The 26615-nt window shown below is 41.5% G+C and overlaps 1 protein-coding gene across 3 annotated transcripts in view; it reads right to left on the bottom strand.

Moving 5' to 3' along the window:
- Positions 1 to 21035, bottom strand: part of LOC130559702 (pro-neuregulin-3, membrane-bound isoform) — a 300399-nt gene extending 279364 nt beyond the window's left edge. For all 3 annotated transcript variants that reach the window (XR_008963605.1, XM_057342934.1, XM_057342935.1), the window contains exon 1: positions 18861 to 21035. Coding sequence is in view for 2 of the 3 variants with exons in the window: in XM_057342934.1 (XP_057198917.1) it covers positions 18861 to 19548 (688 nt within the window). In the remaining variant the exon portion in view is untranslated. The remainder of the gene's footprint in view (positions 1 to 18860) is intronic.
- Positions 21036 to 26615: the final 5580 nt, after the last annotated feature.

Raw genomic sequence — 26615 nt, 5'->3', positions numbered from 1 at the left:
GAGGGTGCTTAGTGATGGATGGAATGCCTGTTCTTTACCCTCTGTTTGGAGACAGCCCTCAAAAACTGACCTCCAAAACAGACAAAGAGCTGCTCAGAGCATCTGAAGCTCTGCGTGCGGTCCAAGTAGAGGCGCAGTGCGCGTACTGGACACAACACGGATGGGTTGGGTCTTCCTCCCCGCTGGGGAGCGCCTGCAGGTTCTCCACCTGGTCTCTAGGGGGAGTGGTGGGAACTTTTGGCAAGTAGCCGGGCCGGGGTCTCAGGATAATGTGAGAATCACTGGGCCCGAGTTCTAGGCAATCTGTGGACACGGAGGGTGCTTGTAGGTCCCCTACCCTCTTGGAGGTGAGCGCCATCAGGAGAGCCATCTTTATCGTGAGGTGAGAAAGAGTGGCAGCTCCGAGGGGCTTGAAGTGGGGGCCTCTTGAGGCCCGCCACCTAGGTCACCACCTCCGTCGTCACCACGACCTGCCTTGTAACCTGCCCTAGGGGGACCCTGTCCGCAAGAAGGTCATTGAAGACCAGGGGGTCAGGGTGCATCGGCAGAAAGGCGTGATGACCATGTGCCACGCTCTCCAGGGAACCCGTCTCTGTAGCCAGTGTTGGAGCGGTCGCATGTGCATCAACCCGAGGGGGACCACCCCCACCGAGGATGCCATGTGCCCAGGAGCCTCTGAAAGTTTCAGGGGGACCGCTGACTGCCTGAAGTGTTCCAGGCAGTTCAACACTGACTGAGCGTGCTCTGATTCAGTCACGCTGTCATGGAGACAGAGTCGAGTTCCATACCGAGAAAGAGGATGCTCTGCACAGGGGAGAGCTTGCTCTTTTCTCGGTTGACCTGTGGTCCCAACCGATCTAGGTGCCGGAGCACTAGGTCCCTGTGTGTACACAACAGATCTCGCGAGTGTGCCCAGATGAGCCAGTCGTCGAGATAGTTAGTACCCGCAGTACCCCTCGGGGAGAGAGGGCGGCTTCCACGATCTTCGTGAAGACTCGTGGGGAAAGGGACAGACCGAAAGGGAGGACTCTGTACTGATACGCCCGCCCGAAAGCGAGACATGAAAGTAAGCATCCTTCAGGTCGATTGCCATGAACCAATCTTGACATCTGGTAGACGCCAGGATGCGCTTCTGCGTGAGCATCCTGAACGGCAGCTTGAGTAGGTGCCTGTTCAGGGTACGCAGATCTAGCAACCCTCTTTTTTGGGGACGATGAAGTACGGGCTGCAGAACCCGTTGAACATCTCAGCCAGAGGGACGAGCACGATCGCTTGCCAGAGGGGTGGTGACCCTGGCCCGAAGCACGGGAGCATCCTTGCCTCTGACTGAGGTAAGAGGATGTCCCGAACTTGAGCGGGCGTCTGGTAAGTTGTATCGCGTAGCTGAGACGGATCGTATCCCGTAGCCACCGTGACGGTTTGGGGGCTCTAGTCAGGCTCCCAGGGACCGAGACCAGGGCTAGGGGTACGATCTGCTTCATCGACCTCCCAGGGGCTGGTTCAATGGCTGGCAGTGCGGATTCCTTGCCGTGGGGAAGCCCCGGGGAGGAGATCGGCTCTGCTGACTTACCTGCCTGGCGATGATGTAGCACAACGCACTGTCGACTGAGAGTGCTGAGGCTACTGATTATCCTCGACATTGGGTCTCGCGTGACGCAACGTCGAGTTGCCGAACACAGTCGTGTAGAGGGTGAGAGCGGCTGTGATATACACCCAGAGAGAGAGAACTCTTAAGAGAGTGGGACGTTGGGGTCAGGGCAGGATCCGTCCTGGATCGACCACCCAGCGTGGAATGGCTGGGGTCTGGCCCGATGGTATTCTCGATCTCCCCGGTGTCTTTCCATGAGGGCCGCTGCTTTTGCCGCAGCTGCTGACGGGGCGATGGTCTCCTCCTCGATGTCTCTTCCAGGGGGCCGCCTGAGTGGGGGGCGCCAGAGCCGGAGGGCGTCTAAGAGGACCAGGGCTGCTGGGAAGCAGACGGTGCACGGGACTCGACGGCCGAGGCGGCTGAGTCGCGGCGCGGGAGGATATGTCTAATATCCTCTGTCTGCTTCTTTTCTGTCGAGAACTGCGGGTCAACAGAATCACCAAACAGCCCCCGCCCTTGCAAGATGGGTGCGTCGAGAAAGCGGACCTTCTCGGTGTTACTCATCTGTGCAAGGTTCGGCCAGAGGAGTTTCTCATGGACCACAAGTGTGGACATCGCCCGACCCAGGGCCCGCGTGGTCACCTTGGTCGCCCATAGAGCGAGGTTGGTGGCGGCGCGGAGTTCCTGCATAAGCGCTGGGTCAGTCTTACCCTCGTGGAGCTATCACAACGCCTTGGCCTGGCAGGAGCCATAGCGTGGAGAGGAGGCCGCTTGGCCCGCAGCGATGCAAGCTCTCGACACGAAAGATGCTGAGACCCTACATGCTTTGGACGGGAGTCTAGGTCGAGCCCCCCAGGTGGCCGCCGCCTGCGGGCACGAGTGCACCACGGCGGCACGCTCCACCTGGGGGACATTGATGTATCCTCAAGCTGCCTCACCCTCGAGGGAAGAGAAGGTGACAGAACTTGTTAGACGTGAACGTGCCGGAGAGGGGGCGTTCCAGGTCTTACTAAGTTCCTCATGCACTTCCGGTAAACACGGCACTGGGGGCGGGTGCGGCCGCGCTCAAGCCCGAGGCACCATGTATCCAGCCGCGAGCGCCGGGAGAGGCAGTGTGGGCACTGCAACCCAACGCTCACGGCGGCCCGGGAAGGCATGACTGACATTCCAATGTCCGCTTCTTCCTGGGCTCAACCCACCAAGGGAGGGAACTCCGAGGAATCGCCGGAGTCGGATGGCAGTGCATCACCCCCCGATGCTGCAAGGGACATCTCATCATTATCACGCACCGTTTCCGAATACGTGGTTGAGGAACAAGACGGTGGGACCGTCTCCTGGGGAACGGTCAGACGAGCGAGACGAGGTGCGAACGGTCCGTGAGCCAGTGGCTGGCGGATTAACGCTCACAGTGATCCTCATATCACCCTCGCTGCTTGCCATAGCGGATGGCAGGGCTGTAGTCCTGCCCTCACGGAACGGGGAGCAGACGAGGTGGTGGCTGAGTCCCGTGTTAACACAGCCACCCGTGATGTAACTTCTGAATTGTCAACCGCCCGCAGTGCGGGCAGGATGTATCCACAACGTCTGCCCCAGCGTACTGGAAGCAGACATCATGTCCGTCCCCCTCCTAGATGGGTGTGTTGCACCCATGAGAACAGCAGGACATGCCACACTGGAGAAATTTGCTCTTTTAGAGAAAAAAACTCGAACTCTTCTGGCACTGCCGAGACGCCCAGGGGAAGTCGCTGCAGGAAGGGACAGTCCGCTGCATTACGTCATAAGGTTCCAGCAGTAATTTGGCGTAGAGATGAAGTCTCGAAGTCAATCAGAGTGAAGGCTCCGAAGAACAAAAGGTGAATGAATGCAGCACGCCGTCTCCCTTTTATACCCGGATATCCGGGGGCGGAGTCCGGCATGCAAATTTCATTCGCCAATTTCATTGGCCTTTTCTAAACTAGTCAGAAGTTGATAGGTTCTCAAGAGCGAACCCCATCTGTCGGCTCGACACAACGTCGAGAGACCGACAGAAAGGGAACTTCTATTCAAAAACAAAATAAAATAATAATAATTACCATAACAACTGTGTGTAAGATGATGTTTATGAGAAACAGAGCTGCATTTGAAGATGTTTTCAGTGTTTTTAGTAATCAAAGCAGGAGATTAGTTACATAATGACAGATTCTACAGCGGCTGAGGTGATCACTGATTAGTGTGCATGGTTTTTAGTGGGCAGATGCATAACCCAGAATGTCTAAAGTTCACACAGCTGGAACATCAGAACAAGTTCAACTAAGTTTTATTTTCACTGAGAATATTTAAACATATGTCCACCTAATTTTTGAATGCGATACAGTTATAGTTTAAACTCAACAACACTCTGCCATAAGGTTGTACATGTTAACACTAGTTTACATGAACTTACAATCAACAATATTTTTACAGCATTTATTAATATAAGTTAAATCATGGCATTCTGGAATACTTGATTCTGATTGGCTAGTCGTGACATTCCAACGTCTGTTTTCTCTAAATACAACTGTTAAAAATAATAACACAGTATAAAATATCTTTATATTTAAAATCAAAAGGAAACCGGTTTTCCTCACAGAAGGTCTGTATTTGTTACAAATGAGCAAATAAAAATTTCAAATCAATATTTCATATCTAATAATTTACTCATAATAATAATAAGTAACTAGCCATGTAATAAGTAGGATAATGTACAGCCAGCTGGCTGTTATAGCAAAAGTAACCCCTTCGCAACAGGTCAGGTTATTCTGGAATATCAACTGGTTGGCTATACATTATCACTTACTCCATTTCAACATTTACTTGTACTTTACTTGTTGTTAACATTGGGTGATGCACAATTAACTAATATGAACAAACAATGAACAACTGCATTGGTATTAACCAATAAAGGAAGAACATTAAATACTGTAAAAAAATATTTTGTGCATTGTTCACACTGCACCGAATGGAACCTTATTGTAAAGTGTTACCAGCTACAGTAAACAAACCTCTTTCAGTGTCACTTGATTTTGTATTTTGTTATCTAATGCAATTACACTGATCATTTTTTATTGAATAAAATGAATGAATGAATGAATGAGGCATTTATATAGCGCTTTATTGTGTATTGCTGTACACTATGGCGTTTTTATATGCCACTGTACATTTATACATAAAGTGCTAAATCAGTCAGATTACACACAAACATGAACTGGCACCTAGGATATCCATTGTTAATGGATTTTGACTGTTTATTTTCCCGCAAGCTTGTCATCTTGTGGCTGACTAATCTATGCTAATGCATTTCGCACATGGCAACATGGGATGGCACAGGCCTCTGGAGGACTTTCAAGACTGATTGCATAAGTATACATGCAGATGTTACAGTATATGCATAACTAACATGTGTACACTAGCAGATAGGTTTAGAGCAAAATACTCCTCACACAAAGCAGCAGAGCATGAGCCGGCATGATGTGAAATAGCGTGAGTATACTGTCACCACAGAGATGCTGCAAAAACAACATTTCATGCAGTGGTGTTTATGTATCCATGCAGCCTTGTCCCTTTAAAAAAGCAGAAAGAAGACAAAAACTGAATGGCTTTGAACAGTAAAGGCATGATTTGAGCCTATGAGAGTTACTGCCATTCACAGTTTTTCCATGCAATTTACCAGACCTCTGCCTCATGACTGATATGCTAGAAGGGAAGGAGAAGGCTGGGGATGAATTCAAGAACAGTTGTGTGGAATATTGTGTAGAAGAAATCATAACTAAACAGTATTTTGTCCCAGTTTGTGTTGCTTTCTTCATGTATACTTCTAAAAATATTCCACAAACCTTTATAATACTTTTGTATTTAATTCTTTGAACGTAAAAATGTTTTTTTACTTGCAGCTGTGATTCTACAGTTTTGTGAATGCTCTTTTTGTATATGGCATGAAATAAGACAGGATTTAACCACACTGTTAAAGGTCCAATGTGTAATTTTTTGGAGGATCCATTGACAGAGATGCAATACAATATACACAACTATGTCTTCAGAGGTGTAAAAAGACCTTATAATGAAACTTTATGTTTTTATTACCTTTGAATGAGCTATTTCTATCTACATACACCGCGAGTCCCCCTTATACACCATGTTGTTTCTACAGTAGCCCTAAACGGACAAACTGCTCTACAGAAGCGAAAATGTGATGACATCTTAGTTCTGTGTAAGCCACCATGGTGCTTTGAAAGGGAGGGGTGGAGTGAGCCGTTGGTTGGAAATCAAAACCTCACCACTAGATAGCGCTATATTTCATAAACTGGACCTTTTATTCAATATTTTAGACTTGAGAGAAAACTGAGCTCTGAGAACTTTCATAGTATAATGAACTTGTTCATCTCAAAGGATCAAGGACATTAGATTTTATACATGTGCTTTCCTGTGGCTCAGTGGTTAGAGCATGGAGCTAGCAACGCCAAGGTCGTGGATTCAATCCCAGGGATTGCAAGTAATTAGAAACTAATGTGTAGTATAATGCAATGTAAGATGCTTTGGATAAAAGCATCTGCCAAATGCATGAATGTAAATATACATACAGTACAGTTCACTGTTCCAAGATGTTCACTGAAAGAGCATTTAATCAGGCCAAATCTGTATAAAATATTTAATGAAGATTGAATTTGTCAGTTTTCGAAGCAAGGGTCCAATGAATCCATCTTATCATATGTCATTTATCTTGTTTGAAAAGTGTGCTGCACACACGCACATATACGCACAAACGAACACACACACACAAACAGCAGGTACTTAAAGCAATTATCAACTAATTTCATGAACTTACTGCTCCCATTTAGTGTGGGTTTCATGAAATGCAGCCTTATACACTAAACACATACATAGCCGTTTAACATGCTCACAGTCTGTCTAATGCATTCATTAATCCTTTATAAGTGTTTGCTTACTTCATACACACAAATACAACACTCATACAAAACACCACTCATTTTCACGGACACACTAACTGCAACAATTTGTATGACGACAATTATCAACCATTCACATAGACAAACTTTTAAATCTATCCTAGCACTCCACATCTGCCACTCCAGTGAGGCCACCTGTGACCAGAGAGAGCACGATGAATAGACACCGTCCTTCACGCACTCTCCACTAACCGTATTCGCACAAAGATATGCCTCGAACTTACCGCATTAAAATGTATTATTTCTAAACACTGTGCATTTTCTCTCTCTCTCACATTAATTTATTGATTGTGTAACACTGCGAAATGTCAGGCTGATATGGCATTATGCACATCCACAGTGGTTTTTGGCCTCATACATATTCATAACCTCTCCAGTGCTTCAGCTAATCACAGACTTGGATAAAGGTCAGGGGGAGGGGTCACCGAACAGCTGGTGTTTGGATGGTCAAGCAAAACAAATACTGATACCCACACACAGCCGACGCGGTAAAAGGCAGGTGGTCGTGCCGCCAGCTAAAAAATATAGATTACACAACAGGTAGCGCTAGACTATTCAGTGGGAACCCTGCAGAAAACGCCTTCAGAGAAGTTCATAGAAACCGGTACACATTTGAGTCTGTCAGCATTAGGGCTGGAGCCCTACTTATTCCCCATTTCCTGCCCTGCGTCGGCATCGCATTTCAGACCATTACCGGCAAAGGCCGGCCACGTGAGAGATCTGTAGTCCTTTACCACCATCCATCACTCGGTGGCCCCTGGTCTTACACTCCATCATGAGGAAAACAAACACACACGCACACACAAATCGACAAACTGAGCTAACTGCAAGGCCAACCAAGACAGGCCGAAATATCGGAGACGCACAGAGACATGCTTAAAGCTGTCTATTTATGATTGTCTTGTATGGGTTGATAGACGGGTTTATCACTTTGACTGAGGGCATAATTAAGCCGCTGACAGTGACACTGTAACAACCAGCGTCGCCTTAGCGCTCATGCGCTCAACTGTGCTAACCAACTAAGTGTGGAAGTATGAACTGAATGGTGTAAAATTTTTGTCATTATTTACTAACCAATATTTAGTGACATGACATTTTTCTTACAGGTCCAGTGTTTGAAATTTAGCCGCATCTGGCAGTGAGGTTGCGAATTGCAACCAACGGCTCACTCCATCCCTCCCTTTTCAAAGCACTATGGTGGCTAACACAGGACTAAGTTGTTGTGACATTTTTGCATCTTCGCCAAAGGAGATAACGTATTACGTATAACGTAACAACGCCGAAGGAGATAACGCGCTCTGTAGAGCAGTTTGTCCGTTTAGAGCTACTGTAGAAACAACATGATGAATTCCATGTAAGGGGACCCGTGGTGTATGTAGACAGAAATAGCTCATTCTAAGGTAACAAAAACACAACGCTTCATTATGTAAGGTCTTTATACACCTCTGAAGACATAGTTATGTATATTATATTGCATTTCTGTCAATAGATCCTCCAAAAAATTACACATTGGACTCCATTGTAGAAGAATATCCTTACCTCTCGTTTTCATATAATGAAAGTGAGAAGTGGAGCTGTAATGCACAAAAACAACAAGAATATTTTTTATTTCACACATTAAAAGAAAGTCATACCGAAATGACAGGATGGCTAGTAAATGATGACAGCGCTATTTCTTTTCATCCATCAAGACCTCGCAGGGAACTACTCTGCAAACTTTAAAATATTTATAAACAGGAAAAAAAGAAAAAAGTGTGAAGTGTCACTACAAACACAGCACATTAAAGCAAACATGCAGAACAAAGGCTGTCATGTCTGATATACTAGAAGCACTAAGATGTTCTCATCATATAATGCAGTGCGAGCATGGGGTGCTGCACCCAAATCTCCCACTGAGATCAAAGTTACATATATTTGATGGACACATCATACCCACAAAGCATAATATGGACTGATAAGGGTGTTGTTATACAAGAGACATGCTAGAGACTTGTCTATATATATCTTCAGATGGGGAAAGAAATGGCCATTAATGTGTTTGGATGTACTCTACACATTGTGTCAAAAGCACACTGGTACGTGCACACCTCTGACTCCTGTCATGGGAGACCAGTAATAGCCAGTGTGCAGGTTGCGTACGGGGTCATATATCACCCTCTCAATAACCACCAAAATAATTTCATTCAGGCATCCGAACACTGCGCCCCTGTCAGAACGCCTGCCTCTCCTCCTAAAGGTTAATAATTGTTTGGAACTGGACGCCTGAGGGTCTTAGAACACTAATGAGGGTGAAAAGGGTTCAGGCAGCACAGGGAAGTTACAAGAAGTTAAACAAAAGATATAGAGATGAAGAAAGTCTCTGTATTTTTATATTGTGCAAGCACAGTAGAATTATTTAATTTGACAAATATTAAAAATTAGGGGATAGTTCACCCAAAAATGAAAATTCTGTCATCATTTGCTTGCCTGAGTCTTGTTGGGCGCTGTTGTTCGGTTACCAACATTCTTCAAAATATCTTCTTTTGTGTTCCACAGAAGAAAGTCATACAGGTTTGAAATGACAAGAGGGTGAGTAAATGAATTTTAATTTTTGAGTGAATCACTTTAAGGTGTTAATGGCACACAGGTAGAACCAAACGTGACGTAAAACCCTTGCTAGTAGATCATGGACATGGATGGAACTCCAGGGTCAAAGTTTGATTCCCAGCTAATAGGCCTACACGTAAAATGAAGAACTGGACGTAACTTGGGACAACAGCATCTCTAAATTAAAGTGTACTGTAGACATAGTGAGGGCTGTAATGACTATAGATTTTAATGGAGATGCGTCCTTCTAATGTGAAGATTGGTGGCTGGTCAACATGGATTTTTCAAGAAACAACTTTGACATGTTTACTTTTGTCTCTGCATAAATTTAATATTTTGTTACATCTTTGGACTGATTGTATGTTTAGGAATTAGAGTGTTAGTCTGGTAAAGGATTGTATGAGAGCTCTGGGGATTTAAAGATGAAAGGAATCTAAAAGATTAATACTCTGTCATTATTTACTCTACTATTCCAGACTTCAATGACTTTCTTCGTTCTAACAGGAGAAAATGTCCACGATTATCTTATTTATCTAATGAATATGAATAGTGATCAGGACTTTAATAAAAGCAAAAACTTAGAGCCCTTGGTCAAGATTCAAGTTAACTGTATGATGAAGAGCAGAATAAGTAACATGCCCAACATTTTCTTTCGCGTTACAAGTAGTGTTGATGTGGGATGTTAATAATGATAGATCGCCCGCAAATTTGGGTGAACTGTTCCTTTAAGAAATGTTCTATATAAATTATACAGTATATAATATAAAAACATGTACAGTAACAAATAAGAAAGCTTGTACAGAATAACCTTCCATTCATTTCAAAACCTGCTCTTTCTTTTACTCTGAGAAATGCGGTTAGACAGCATCCATCCCCAGCAGTGTGGGTGCTCCTCATCAGACTTCTGCACGTTGGCATGTGCCATAAGAGCTCACCGCTCAGCTTGCTGGAATTTGTCTCCATAAACAAAATATTTGATCTCTAATCTGTAGTAACTCTTTCTTCATATTTATTTCACTCTCTCTCCTCCTCAACGAAATGTCCCAGGGCTTCCTCGCTGTTACAGAGACAGATACCAGACAACAAAATGTTCTTTTCACAAGAGGGCCGCCATTTTTAGATTTAAGATTGTGTATTGAGCCAGTGAATACGCTACTGATCCAACCGCCAAAGTTGTAGCGAAGAGCTTTCCTGTGGAGCATAAGAGAGATGCGCAACCTTGTACAAAACTTTGAAATGACTGGACTCAAAGCATGAATGTGGAGCTTTAAAACACAGCCTTGCCTATTTTATGTACTCACTGCCTTTAAAACTAGTTTCTAGACTTTCTGACCAATGGATCTGTGAATTTACGGTGACTTTCCAGTCATTTGTAATTATTGTGCTCTAAATCTCTGTAAACCCTCATACAACTATTTTATCTGTATAGCGTATAAGAAAACTACTGTCAGTGTCTAAAATCTAAGACAACACAAACTCTGAATTCTCAAAACTTCAGCACGGCATCTTCATTTGTCACATCTTCCCCTCACCATCTCAATTACTAATTTAACACAAAGACAGACACACTCACTGATCTGACCTCACACGCTGTCAGTCAGGAAATGACAGCTAGTCAGACGCAAATGATCTTCATTCACAATCTCTCAGGGCCCCTGGACTGCTGTCAATCACCCCCTCCGCACAGCCTCCATTTTGTGTCAGACCCGAGGAATGCTCGGCTCAGCCTAAGCACGAGATAAGGTTCTGCCAACAGTGTGTCTCCCTGATAGAACTAAATGGAGCAGAAATTGAGCGGAAGGTGTAGTTCATCCCTGATGTGACATGTAACCATTACCTCTTTCTGCTGACCTCTTCAATAGTTACTGAATTGGCAAGTGTTTCACAAATGTTATGGCTGGCAAATACGGTTTGATAATAATGCTGCATTATTAATTATTTACACTGCATATAGAAAATTAAGTGTTTCTGAACCAAGCTGTACAACATGAGATGTATAATTTAAAACTGTGTCCTACATGGAGGAAGCAAGAGGGTCTTTAGGGGCTCACTGATGGAGAATCATCCACCCGACAGGTCAGGGAAGCAGCAGAGCTAGTGCTAATGTAGTGGGATAGTGGGATCTAGTTTTATGGTTTTATGCTACGCTATTATTGGTAAGCTGATCATCCTTATAGAAATCAGACAAGGTCAGTTAAGGAGAGCTTATATCACTAAAAACACATTCTAGCCAATGGCACTATTTATTTAATGCTTATTTCCAGGTCAGTACATGCACAGGAGTCCAGAGAGACCTTGGCAGATCTGAATTCCTGACATGCAAAGTTCAATGAATCTTGTATCTTAGTTTAATACTGGCAAATCTGTTGAAGTATTTACAATATAGTGGTAATGGTATACTTTCCACAAATAGGGAACAAAATAACCTGATCATTTACTCTTAATATAGGACGTGTATAAAATGTCGATTGTTAACCATAGGAAATAAAAAATAATGTATATGTATTTGTGCATGTGTTTTGTTTAAACAACGCTTTTCTTTGAGAAAGAATGCTGAATATTTTCCTCTTAATCACAGCAGAAAATGCTCAAAAACTGACAGATTCCATCTGTGCCTGCTCATTTCTGTCCTGTCCCTCTTTGCGGAAGGAGTCAGAATGTGGGTATGCACACTACAGAGTAAACAATTGTGCATGGTTTAGATGCAAACAGGGCCATTTTAAATCACATCTGACATATCTGAAATGACGTACATTAATTCGTCCATTATGCATATTAGATCCCATTACCACACCAATCTTTCTCCCACTCCATTCTAACTCACATCTGCAGTACGCGAGGAATCAGAGCTGTCTGGCTCAGCAAGGCTCCATCAGTACCGTTTGACAGGTGGCTGAAACGATGGAGTGACAGAGCATGGGCTGACGTGTTCCCCCCTCCACACACCAGCCTCTTCGGAGCGGAAAAACAAAACATATGGCCTCTAACAGTCAGCATCCGTACTGACTGCACCCCCATATATGCTCAGATGCTCGCTGTGGGAGCGCTGACTGCACAGAAGAGTAGAACGCTCAAGACCCCACCATTCAGCATGTTTAGTAAGACATCAAATCTGTTTGTGCACGCACAGCCCCTTTTTGATCTTCCATCTGAGCTGAGACTGTGTTGGCTGCATGCTGTCACTGTGTTATGCCATGTCCTGAGGTGTCCTGTCCTTGTGACAGATTTGCCTTGATGACCTTAAAACGAAAACGAAAAGCATATGGAGCACATTAGGCACCAACCAACATTTCAGAAGAGAGAGAAGGGGAAGAAGAGAGTGCTTTAAGATGTTTCCAACCCTTTTGCCTTTTTAGCCACACTGCCCCATTAGTAAGGTTCAAGAAGCCAAAGCTAAAGCAACCATTATAAGCCTTTAAAGGGATACTCCTCCCAAAAATGAAAATTCTGTCATTATTTACTCACACTGTTTAAAAAACGGAAATTTTCTATAAGCTGGAGAAACGTAAATATACTGTAAAATATTTTTCCCTGTAAAATTACAGGATAAAAGGATATATAACCAATTGTTTTCCCCGTTTTTCTTGTAAATTTGCTGTCTTTTTCTGTAATTTTGTAATGTTTTTGACCGTATTTCAAAAATAAACTGTAAAAAAGAAATCTTGTTAAAAAAACATAAATTACATTTATCCCATTTTCTTGTAAATTCGCAGTATTTTCTTTTTTTACCGTATTTAAAAAATACATAAAAATCTGTAAAAACAAGTAAAATGTCTTTTTTTACATTTTATGTGGAAAATCTGTAAAAAACATGACATACTTTTTTCCACCGAACACAAAAGAAGATATTGTCTATAGAAGAATGTCGTTAACTGGCACCCATTCACTTCCATTGGTTTTGTGTCTATGTAATAGAATAGTCTGTGTTCTTCGGTTACCAACTTTCTTCAAAATATCTTCTTTTGTGTTCTGCGGAAGAATGTCATACAGGAATAAAATGACAAGAAGGTGAGTAAATGATGACAGAATTTTTATTTTTGGGTGAACTATCCCTTTAAGACATCATTACATTTATACATTTGTAAGTGAAATTTGTATTTGATACTATCCAGATAAACTCATAAAACATACACAAATGTTGCTGTTGTGTTTTCCTAAAAAAGCTAAATCTTGCTACCTCTTAGGGGAATCACTGGTCTACACTGTTTAGATGAGTTGAGGCATAAGGGTTCATGTCATCCTGTAGGATGGTTCCCTCAGGACTATGAGAAAGACTTCTACTTCAGATGTACTCTTCAGACAGCTCAGCACTTAGACTTAGAGTCTATTCCTGTTTAGTCAAACTTGAGAAACTAAATCTGTAGTTTCACAGATCTAATCTAACTTAATCCATCGCAAATCAATGACAGCTCTCAACAAGTACAGTACTGAGAAAAAAACTGTGCTATATAGAGCTGGCAGGAAAACATCCTAAAGTAAAGCCTAGCCAATTTCATGGTGCTGTACTTCCAAATTCAGGTATGAAATTAAATTTAAAAATAGTTTATAACACAAATACGAAGAACTAGCAGGTAAAGGGCTGTAGGTAGGAAGGAGTTTAACGGATCATCTGACCAAGCTGAGGAACAAAAGAAAGTGCTGTGAAAGAGCAATAAGACCTTTCACATAAAACTGATCCCAGTCAAACTGCTGAGTGGCAGAAGTCTCACAGACAATCAAAATGAATCAATATCTCATAACACATGCTGGCAATGTGATGCACTCTTTTATCTCTTATAGGTAGCAAGGTAGCATTGCAAAGCAGATCAGCCACAGACACACACACAAACTTTAAAAGCAAGCAACTGAAATGAATATGCAGAAGAGTTACTTCAGAACAAAAGCCCTGAAAATAGTGAAATTACATTTGAAACAAATAAACTTTATGGTTGGTTTCCTTTAACGCTATAAAAAAATTCTATCAATTCTGTTAAAATAATACTGTATATTTCTCTTACAGTATATTGGGTTAGAGATCCTGCAGCATTTTAATGTGCATTTGACTGGTAAATTCAACAGCCTTCAAGATAAGCGGTAATAAGGAGGATTCACAGCTTGTAGTTTTTGGGCTAAAGGAAAGCATTATCCCTGAGCTCTGATTGGCTGAGCTCCAAAAGAATGGCTCATTGAGGGTTATGGTGGTTGTTTGTCATGCCGGTCAGCTCCATTTGAAGTCACAATGTGGAATTAGGCTGTTAAGGCCGAATGCCATCAAGCGACCAAGGCAACCACCAAAACAACTTGATTTTGTTTGTCCACAAATGTTAATGTTTTTGAAAAGAGCTTGCAAATGTAGCTGACAAGAGAGACTAGAGGAAATGAACGGAGTGGAAAAATAAAACGGTAATTAATATTAAAAATGATAACGTAGAGACAGCATGCAGATATATATAATTTAGTCAAATAAATTAATATTAGAATTTCAATCTAAGTACAATCGCAATGTGAAACAAAGGCATAGCGTCGGGAAGCACCTTTTGACTTCAAGCATCTAATTGTGAATTAGATGAATTCAGAGCCATAACCGAGTGCCTCTGTCAAATTAAACTCAATAAAAGATCTATTTCCAAACAGTGTTTGTAATAACCCTCTACAGTATATGACTGATATAGACGCACGATCCCTGTGATGAAAACGAAACCTGTGGTAATGAAGACAAAGCTCTTTCCTTTAACATCTGCCTCCAGCATAGCTGATGAACAGCTCATTGTTTTCTTATAAACACCCCATGCATCTTTTATCCCCAACGATTTAAGCCGTGCTCCTGTGAGGCATATCTGTTACCCCCAGTAACGAAAAAGTTTCATTTATCAAAATTGCCGTTGAAGAAGAGGGTACTAATCGGCCCACGATTCATGAATATTGCACTCCGTGGTGCGGCACTAAATGGAAAATGCAGAAATGATTTGCATTTGAACCCAGGTTCAAAACTTCACAAATATCCCGCCGGGCCTTCAGGAGTTCATAATCACGACTGATACTTTCTAAAAGCCACCCCCTTCATTCAAAAACGTCAGCTGTCGATGTTTTTTAATGCTAAATTTGAGTCAGAACTGTATAAAGGCAAATTATTTTGAATATGAAGCGCTGAAATGGTTGATAATGGCCTTCATTTAAATAGTATTCAACATACAATCACAGGGAGAAATGAGGTTGCTTGCATGTAAATCCAGAAAAAAATGATTAAAGGATTAAATGGACCAAGAAATTAGAATGGAGGTACGTCACTGTAACCGCACATTTGTTTAGTTTTATTGGCTGATCTGTGAAAAAGTGTTATGGCTGATCATGAAGATTAAGCATCGGAAGATTCTAGTTTCATTAACTTTACAGTACACTCCAAAATTAACAATAAGTACAAGGAAACAAAGACCAACTTGAGCACTATAAAACTGTTATGCCATAATATAAATACTCTCTCAACACAAGTTTTGACTATAGAAGTCTCCCCATGTAAGGTTCCGGTTCTTGCGAGTTCAACACAGACATGCTCAGTCCTGTCTCCATGTCCTGTTCTCATCTTTCTCCCCTTCACCTCTATTAATAAAACCCTGCACATTTCTTATCCCTTTCCCTGATAATTTTTCAGCATAGCCTTGTCAATTATTCACACGCTCCTCTACATATTGAACATGTTTCCCTTTCTAGACATTAATATTTCAAGGCTTCATCCCTCCTTTAGGACATCTTATAAGGATAAATCAAAGTGGCATTAATTTTTTCAGCTTTGGTTTCATAGTGAAATTGAGTTTTAATAGTGGTGGAATGGAGCACTTTTATGGATTTCTATTAAAAGATTAAAGAAACAGATGAGATAAACAAATCCCTTTAAGTTTCAAGTATGAATTCTGAATGGTTTTAGGTCAATTAGCACTGGCAATGGTTTTTATGTCAGAATCATCAAACGATTTGGTCTTATTTGTACTTTCAGTCGAAATACGGGGACAGTGTGGTAAATGGCCGATACAATGTGGTAGATGACATGAACTAATCTACACAATCAGCTTGATGTTACAAAACAAAGAACGAATCAATGATCATTAAATGGCAGTCAGCTGGAACCAAGAAATTGTGTCAGCCAGACTCAGCTAAAGCGGTTTTCACTTAATGCTACAATTGATTCTGCAACTTCATAGTCGATCAAACTGAAATATGGCTTTAAAACATTCACTTCAGAGAAAAGTGGCACTGCACCAAACGAAAATTTATTTTCAGCTCGGACTACATTTCAACATTTGCTCAATATATTGGCTAATGACAGATTCACGACAGCAGTATCACCGTCCCATCCTCAAGCAAACATGATCAACAAAAGAAAACGATATTGCAAGCCACTCAATTCAACACAGTGTGTCTTGTGAAATATTATTCTCAGAAACCAAATTGTGCTTTTACCTGGAAAGCTTCTACAAAAGATCCTCCTAGAGGTGAGCAGTAATGAGTTTTAATATGAGTCGCAGCTGTGAGCTCACAAACATCCTTGGGTCACAAATGGTTCAGTTATCTTTCCTCTGTGATACTGATAAAGGCAGACAATTGTTGCTAAGTGATCCTCTGTCAGACCATTGCAATGGTAATGAATTACAGTCAAAGTATATGATAACATCTTGCGAATTAAACATTTATATCATCTCATGAATTTTACACTTTCTTTTTATCTAAAGCAAGTGGTCTCCTTTTGACAATAAGAGGGATGCTAAACTTAACTAAAGTGTGCTATTGGGTGAGAACATAGCGTAGAAAATAATACCGTATTCTTTAATTTCTTGAAAACACTTGCACAACAACTTTTCCCTAGCAACAATAAACATCAGATAAAAACAAAATAAACTAAAACCTTTATATATATATATATATATATATATACAGTATATATATAGCAATAAACATAACCTTTGGACTAACAAATAGCAACAATAGTCTACCTTAAGTAAATAAACCATAGTTTTACTATAGTGCTAATCGTTTTTTGGGAGATTGATTACATTTGTATCACCATAGTTTTACTTCAAATATGGTGAAATATGCTTATTGTACCAATCTGTGATAATCTGTGATTATGGTTTTACCAAATCTGGTTATCTACGGCATAGTAACTGTATTAAAACTATGATGTATTTTAATCTTCTTCATATTCCATAAATGAATGAAGGTAAATTAAGCACAAATAATATCTCATATGGTAATGAGGCAAAACAAACCCTGACCCTTTATGATACAATACAGTGTGACTCTTAAAATTATTTTAGGACATTCATAGCATGTAATAATGCTTATGGTATCTATTTAGACTTACTGCAAAACAACCTTGACATTTATCCTCTTAGGCTGTCCACCGGATGCAAATCAAAATGTCATCATTCATTGTGAATGTATCTGTTTCAGAACTACTGCTACCAAATGCATTTTATGCATTACATCCCCACATCGGAATCACACATCACATCAGCACCACGCCTTACCGTTGCGTAAAACCCGGAGCAGGTGCGAGAGATTTTCATCAGCACCAATGACAGCGATATTTAACGCGTCCTGATGCCAGCACACAGCTAAATGACATTAGCGCATATAAAACGGTTTCCTCTTATTCAAAGACTTATTTGCAAAGTGGCGTATTTCTTATGACACAAGCAAAAGCGAAACAGTCGTAATAATTTTGAGAGGAAGTGTTTGTCTTATAGGCTACGAGCAGAATTCTGTCATCTGACTAAACGAAAGTGACATACAGTATCATCGCCCTGAACCTCCGAGTCTTCAGAAGGAACAGTCCAAATGACCACGGAAAATATTAAAACATTGCATACTGATATATTTATGATATGTAACGCCTGGTCACACGGTCACCCAAAATCTCTTGTAAAATGCAACACGAGGAGAGAATGGCCAATTGCGGAGCTTAAGAGAACATTTTCTTTCAGTATATTCTCTTTGATCTGCCGCAGTCTCTAAAAAATGCGAACAGAATTAAGAACCCTTTGTGCTAAACCCACGCGACTTTGTAATAATAAGTCTTAAAACTACAAGATGTCATTTTAAGAGCTGCATGATAAACACTGATCGTGTTTTCTATGCATTTTCTTTTGCCTACAAAGCGGACAACGCAGCGAACTGGCGTATTTTTATATTCTTGAATCGATCAACGAACAGTCGAATAATTTCTGATCACTAGATGCACTTCTTGTAACTTGTTCATTGCTCTGTTGTGTATTTTGGGAGACGGGGAGTGGTCGGACCTGCTGGACATTAGTGTATGCCGCTCCCTGGCGACGTGATAGACGGGACTGTGCGCGTCCACGAGTTGATGCTTTGCTTTCGGGACGCTATCACGGTGCGTGCACAACAACACCAGCTTAATATTTTGTTTAATACCCTGGATAAACTATCTACACACAAGATATTAAAACAAGTAACACCTATGCCTTATAGTAATGCTTACTTTTATTAATAAGTGCCTTTTGTTTGTAGGTTTTATGTAAACAGTTAGGCTACTACCATGTAAACATAGTATTTTTCCATTCCAGTAAATAAAAACCAAGTGTCACAACGGCTTCTCTCTGCGATTAACACATTATCCTGTTAATGTTAATGGTGTCAACTTCAAATCTGCACATATATCATTGTACATGCAAAACCAGCATAAACCAGTTAGAAAGTATCAAACTCACGTGTCTTTCGGATGACATGGGTTCGACCAGGCGTGGACACGTGCCTCTCGGTGGACGACTGCTCCCTCGTCCACATTTGGGTGGAGTCATTTAGAACAGTGGGGTTGGAAGGAGAAGGGGTAGAGGTGGATGTTTGGACAGTAGACATGGTGGACAAGGTGGTAGTAAGGGTGGGATGGTGCGTCACAAAGCGCGTAGATGGGCTCTTCTGGGTCACCTGGCTGCCGGATGCTCCGCCACCTCTAGGTGGAATGTTTGGGGGAGTTCCTGTTCGAGTTCTGCCCCGCACCACTGTGGTGACGGTGGGGCTGAAGGAGCTAATTACTCCAATAGTAGTGGTGGTTGTGGTGGTGTCAGATCCCTTAGGAAAAGTGCTTGGTTTGGACAGAAAGATGGGGTCTTGGCCAATTCCCTTGGCATCCACCAAGTCCGTAGGCACGTAGTCTCTCACAGAACCCACTACGATCCATTTCAGCAGCATCAGGCTGAGCCCCAGGCCTATAAATCCAATGAGAAGTGGAACAACGCACAGCCAGGTCTGCTGGCGGGGCCAGAGGGCACAGGGCCCACACCGTAAGAGCCCACCACGAGCAGGGGCCTGGGCTTGTTCGCGTCCACCGGAGACCCTTCCCTCGGGCTCCTCCAGCACCATGGCCCCTGAGTTCAGTGTTCCAGAGCTGTCACTCATCTTGCCTGTGGCACAGAAAGGGTTAACCCCAGGGCCGGGTGCTCAGCAGACATAGGCAACACGGGGCAAAACGCCGGGCAGCAATGCCGGACATTGAAAAAGCAAATAAAGACGGAACGCCAGCAAAATCCTTACGAACACACCAAGGCAGACATTCCCTGAATCACATCCACACACCGCCACCAACTAACACACAAACTCACAATCAGACATGCGCATACACCCAAAAGTCCGGAGGTAGAAAACTCAGAATCCAAAGACAGTCCTTTAGTCCAGTTCCACACTAATATGTCCAAGACAACTTCCAGATCGCGGCTAGACAAGAGAATGAGCAAATAAAGGTGCTCAGAAAAGATGTGAAAGAAACGGGAGGAGAGAAATCATCTGCATGATTTCTCGTTGCAGTAGCGCTTTCTCTTGTCAGAGCATCAAATCCCTCTCTAGCAGATGATACCACGATTAAAATGATTCTCCAATGGCGTAGCTCCTTTCATCAAGATCACAAGCAGATGGGTAAAAGTTACCCCATGAAGCACTGGCTCCCATTTTTCTCTCTCCCTCCTTCGATCCTGTTAATTCCTTTTCAAGATCTCGACCGAACTAGCGTTTCTGTATTTGCAATGCTGACTCAGCTATACACATCCCAAAAAGCCGGTCCCTGCAATGACCGTGATGCAATATACCCCCTTCTATGACAGAAGCTCCTGCAGATTTATAACATCCTTACGGGAGTAGGGATCTGTGGAACGCACGCACAAGCTCCGGCTAAGATACTCCAGCTCAGACCCAGAAGAGACAGTGGGAGGTATCAGTTTCCCAGGGAATGCAGGATCCTGAAGGATGCAGGTGGATATTGTTATTGTCAAATCCGTTAGTGGTGTAAATCCCTTCTTGTGGCTGAGAAACCCGTCGCCAAACAGCAAGCCGTTGATATCGTGTGGAGCAGCAAGCGTACACGCGACCCCATCTACATTCCACCACTGCGAGAGCGTATGAGAGAATGAGAGAGAGAGAGAGAGAGAGAGAGAGAGAGAGAGAGAGAGAGAGAGAGAGAGAGAGAGAGAGAGAGAGAGAGAGAGAGAGAGAGAGAGAGAGAGAGAGAGAGAGAGAGAGCGGGAGAGCGAGAGAGAGAGGGAGGGAGGGAGGGAGGGATGGAGGGAGGGAGGAGTGAGCTTGTCGAAGACAGACAGAAAGAGAAAAAGAAGACGGCAAAAAATTTACAATGTGCAGTTCTTCCACGAGACAAATTTCAGCCGTTCCTTATTCTGGCTGGTTGTGTTTTTTGTTTGTGTTGCCTGTCTGATGCTCTCTCCTAGGGCTGCCATTTGTAAAGAGTCCGGACTAGCGTGTTATCCAGCTCTAATCTCCGGTGGGATTTTGCCACGGCTCCAGCCTTCCTGTGCCTACGACACTGCAGCCAGACACATACACGCGCACATACATAGACAGCTTTCTGCTCTTCCCTACTGCTGATGCCAGGAAAGAGAGACAGAACGAGAGAGGCACTGCACCTGCTCTCTTCACAAGAAATTCCCCACCCCTTTAGAGAGAGAGACGTCCATCAGACATAAAGAGGGAGGGGAGAAATGAGGCGAGATAAGAGTAAGAGTTGAGGAAGCATTCACAGCAAGACGAGATAGAAAAGAGGGCAGCAAAGGGCAAGAGACAGAGAGAGAGAGAGAGACAAGATACGAGAGAGAAATGAAGAGATCCATGTCAGTACTCTGCAGTATTAAGAGATTACTGACTGCTGTAAACAAAGTGAGTCTCAGCATCCCTCTTTTAGGACTGTCAGTCACACAACAAGACCCTGCATTGGACAAAACAAAAATAGAGAGTGAAATTTAGAGCATTATTACAGTATTTTTAAAACATTGATTGTAAAGTCATGTTTTGTTTATAATAAATATTTTTGCTAATAATGTTAGCACCTAACTTGTCATACATTTTTTGTGCTACAAACACAAATTTTAAGAATTAAAAAGCCCAAACAACCCCAGTATTTGAAATATTTACGTTATAATGTAAACGTTCTGTGAAATCCAAATTTATAAAACATTCTAAATAAACTGCACAGACTTTGATCTGGGGTTTGTTTTCCAGTTACTGCACAGTTCAAACCCATACATTTTAACTTCACAATTTTTGCCTGCCCCCCTGCATAAAGGTTGATGTTCTACCTTTGATCTACCTTTTCACCACTGCCAGTACAGACGGTCCCATTTAAACAATTATTTCACCCCTCTGACAAGTGGAGAGAAATGTTTATTGTTTGCACAATATCTAGAGAGGAACTTTTTAATAACATGAAAGCTGAATGTAACAATTCGTTTAAAAGTATTAATTAACATGACAAAGAAAGGATGAGTTTATAACATGTATTCTTCCTAAGCATTTTTCTCTTGTTTTCTGTAAAAATATTTATAACTTCTTAAATTACGATACATTTACATAACAAGAACAGTGACCCAAGATATTTAGTCTTGATTTATGAAAGAAAAATATACAAACTGGGTAAGTTTATGCTTTAAACTAAATTGTACATTAAATCTACAGTAAGTTACGGGGAAACCTGCTGCGAAATTACAGCAAAGTTTTACAGTGTAGAATGCTAGAAAATGAATTACTAAAGAACAGGTAACTCAAAAATCTTAATTTAGTCATCATTCAGTCACCCTCACGTCAATCAGACCCTGTTTTCTTTTATTTTTATAAAAAATCAAAGAAGATGTTAGGCAATGTTCATTATTTGCTTACCCTCTTGTTGGTCCAAACCCTTCACTTTTACTAAGACAATTACTAAGTAGACTAAGTATAAAGGGATAGCTCACCCAAAAATGAATAAATTTCTTTGTTCTGCTAAACACAAAGGAGGATTTTTGGAAGAATGTAAGTAACCAAACAGATCTCATCTCACATTTACTGCCATAGTAGGGGAAATAAAGGATGAGAGTCAATGGAGGATGAGATCTGTTCCAAAATATCTTCCAAATATCTTTCTCTGTGTTCATCACATGTATTAAATGTATACAGGTTTGGAATGATCTGAGGGTGAGAAAATAAGAATTTTCATCTTTGAGTGAACTATCCCTTTATTTATTCAACCATGCTCCAACACACTATATTCCCTGAAGATGATTGTGCTAATGTGTTTGTTTCTGCTCAGTGTTTGGCAGCACATGCTTGGCTGGTAAGCTCAGCTCGGAGTGAATGTTTTCTCATCAGGCGTGTATTCACTCTAATGCTGCTCATTAATGACAGACAGAGCTGCATGTGTTTCTACCTGTCTGACTTGGGATGCATCAACCTGCCAGTCCGTATCAACTCAACAATTAGACCAACCTTGCAGAAAGAGATTAAAACTACAGTCAACTTCAAATGTACCGGGTTAGGGAAACAAAAGTAGGGGGAAAAAATTGCTAGTGAAGAGAAAAATTTGTGGACTTTAAAGTTAACAAATATTAGAGTTATCTTTTAGGTTTCATTGTTTTACTTTATTTATCTTGCAAATGTAATTAAATCTGAAAGATATTAATTTAACATTTTGATTCAATTAAACATGTTCTGTTGGTGTATTTTGTTGAAATGTTTGTGCAGTGTTAAAAAAGAAGCAAAAACGTGACGACATACTTGTGTCAGCCCCCAAAGTGCTTCAAAAGGGTGGGGTGGAGTGAGTCACTGGTTGCAATTCACAACCTCACCGCTAGATGCCGCTAAATTTCATAAACTGGACCTTAAAGTCGCTTTGGATAAAAGCGTTTGCCAAAATTAAAGTTAATATAGTTTATTAAACTACAACTTTTTAAACTTTTCTGGTAACTGAAATGAAATAAAATATCAGCCTAAATATGTCATGGCTCTGCTTCCTTAGTCATGTTTTTCTTGGTCCTGTAGCAGAGCCATGACAAAGTCTTTGGTTATGTGTGGAGAGAAACATATTATTGTCCGTTTGACAATAATATACTTTCTCTCCAGTGTCTTGTCATTGACCCCATTCCTCTCGTTTCCTCGTTATCTTTCCCTGAGTGTTTAATGTCCCACACCTGCCCCATGTCGTTATCCCACGTTTGTCTTCCCTATATTTACCCTCTTGTTTCTTTGTCCTGTGCTCTTGTATTGCGTGTACTATGTTGTGTATGCATTGCGTTTGTGCTCATGTTCCTGTGTTCCTTGGTTCCTGTTCCGTGCCTTGTTTTGTGACGTTGTGTCGTAAGTCTGTTTTGTTATTTTCTAGTTTTGCCCCATCTTGGGAAGTTTTTGTTATTGTTGTTTTGTTACAGTGTCCGCCTTTTCCCCCTCGTGGGTGTTTTGTTTTGTTCCTTTGTTTTGTTAAATAAAGTGTTTTGTTAACCCCTTCACTGCCGTTGCCTGCGCTTGGGTTCTTCTGCCACAGTTCGTGACAAAATATTGCAAAACAAACTAAATGAAAATGACCAATGTAGCCTTAGCAATAAACTGTAACAATAAAGTTTGAGGCACTAAAATTGTAAATAAAATCCTAAACTAAAACTGAAATAAAATAAATTAAACTCATGAATAACAATTAATCAAATGACAAAGGCAGGTAACAGAATTGCTCAAATTACCAACTAAAATAAAAAATGGATCATTTAAAATAATTTAATAGAAATGAAATAAAACTCAAAACAAAACCTTAATTACTATAAATGCTATGTAGACTAAGTAACTGCCTGTTAAAGAAAAAGAAAGATAGGATTTTCTCTATAAACCAATATCATGTCTTGCTTTATAAAAAATGAAAAAAATTATGACAAACTAAAAATCAACATTTGTCTCTCATATCTGTATATCACAATTTATCCTTTCACTAATCCCAATAACCTGCCCTGGTCTACATTCTAAACTCATAAAGCTGTACACCCACACGTGCAGGTCCTGAGGCTGGAGAAGCACTTTGTCTGTCAGGCACTCCGAAGAGCATGTGAAAGTCTCTATGTCTCACGAAAATGTGAGGAAACATAAAAACACATCTGTGTGGCATTCAAGCAGAAAGAACCAAAATCAGGGGGGAGAGTTGAAACTCGGGCCATTTTCAAGACAGAAAAGATCAGTTCAATGTCAAAACTGTTTCTCTAGTTTGTAAACATGTATATGAATGTACAGTAGATGCGAAACCTTCTCAAGATTCTCCTGTACCCATAATGCCGCTGTTTAAGAATCAATATCGTTCTGCGCTGCACACTGATGCCTGAACTAAAAGCTCATTAGAGATCACCAAAGTCCTCTGCAGAGGAAGAAAGCGTACACGCAGCGCTAAGCAGATATCACTGTCAAGCAGATCATAAATCCATATACGATTGGCACAAGAGAGATCACCGCAGATATACATACATTGCGAGCCAAGGAGAGATTAAGAGCCACGCATCAGATGAGTGAGGGTGTGTGTTATGTGAAGGTGATTAGGCCGGGAATGAATGTGAAGGGGTCACAGATGGAAGATCACACAGTGAAGATGAAGGATTAGAGCGAGTCGACATAGCTTTGAAAAGGTCATCCATTCAATGCTGTGACATTTTCTGCAAGAGAATGACAAAACATTACAAAGGTGGACAAGGCAGAGACAGGCACCGGCCAGGGAAATTAATAAAGAGGATTTTGGATTTTGTTAAAAACAGGTTGAGGTTAGCGGGTTAACACTGCGATTGATAAATACATACGGGCCTAATGAAACCAGATTTATCTCTATTTAGGGTCAGGAGTGAGCTGTAGCATTACTTTCAAGTAGGGCTGGAATATTCCGTTACCGCGGAATAAAATGTCAACCGTAAGAGATTTTTCTATTCCGTGTATTCCACGGAATGTAAATAAGTAGGCGTGGTTAACTCGGCGCTCTGCAAATTAGGCGCTATTCTGAAAAAAACTAATGAATTAATCCAACCGTAACAAATGAACGAATCAAACATTCTTTTGACCTTCTTTCAGTCTGTAGTTTAGTGATCCGCTCCAGTCCGGCGCTTCTCTCACCCGCAGTGCTCGTGCAGGGATCTGCGCCAGCATTTAAAAAAGCTCATTCTCAACACGTATTTCAGAAGTCAGGTTGTTTTGAAAAGCTGTTAATAGTTTTATAAAGTTTAACTTCAGGCGAGCCAAGGTGAAACTTGCGTTGAAATGCGTGATGATGCTCGTGAGCGCTTTGATGTGACGCGCTTCTACCTCCAGTTTTGGGAGACGCGTGAGGAGTCACCAGAGACTCGCAGTGCAAAAACAAGCCCGAGAATAAACTAACCTAAAGACAGAGAGTCGCAACACACTAAAAGTGCTCCTCTAATAGAGAGTGAAGAGCGATAAAGACCCACAGTACAGACCCCATGAACACCAGTTTATAACACTAGTCTAGTGTTCTCTCATTGTTTGTGCATATTCATACTTTATTGTTATATATGTTGTCTATGTTCCTACTGTATATGATATAGCCAGAAGATAAATATGAATAAATAATACATCTGATTATCAGAACTTAATTTGATATCTTTAGTACATTTTCATAACTTGCCTACATTTTAACTAAGGTGAGCATTTAAATTAACTGTAATAAATAAATTAGTTAAATCAATCAAAGAAAAATGAGGTATAAAATATAGAATTATAATGGGAGATTGTTTCATGAAATATAACGTTACCGTGAAATAAAATTACTCATTCCGTGAAATAGATTTTTGGCCATTCCGCCCACCTCTACTTTCAAGCAAACACAATCCCTGCTGATGAAAAGACTAGCATCCTGGCTTACATGAACGACAACCACTCTTCTGTAAAGAAACCAAGTTTTTTCATTAAGTTTATAAAACAGAGCTACAGTGACAGAGACGCCCTGATCACTAGAAATGCCACAGGGAACAGGGTTGATGAACACATGAAAGAGGGTCTACGGTTGCTGTCAAAAGGTGTTTGGTTCATCACTGGGTGATATTCATTTGCTGCGGTTCATGTTCATGGAAGCTACTTCCACTTCTCAATGTACAACTAAAATATACTGTTGACCAGAAACTTCAGAACATTTTCTTCTTACATAAGATGGAGCCTAGTTTATTATTTACACCACATTG

The sequence above is a fragment of the Triplophysa rosa genome, linkage group LG9 (assembly GCF_024868665.1).
Source record: "Triplophysa rosa linkage group LG9, Trosa_1v2, whole genome shotgun sequence".
NCBI classification, from domain to species: Eukaryota; Metazoa; Chordata; class Actinopteri; order Cypriniformes; family Nemacheilidae; genus Triplophysa; species Triplophysa rosa.
The sequence above is the reverse complement of the archived record's forward strand: the minus strand, read 5'-3'. Positions and strand labels throughout refer to the sequence as shown.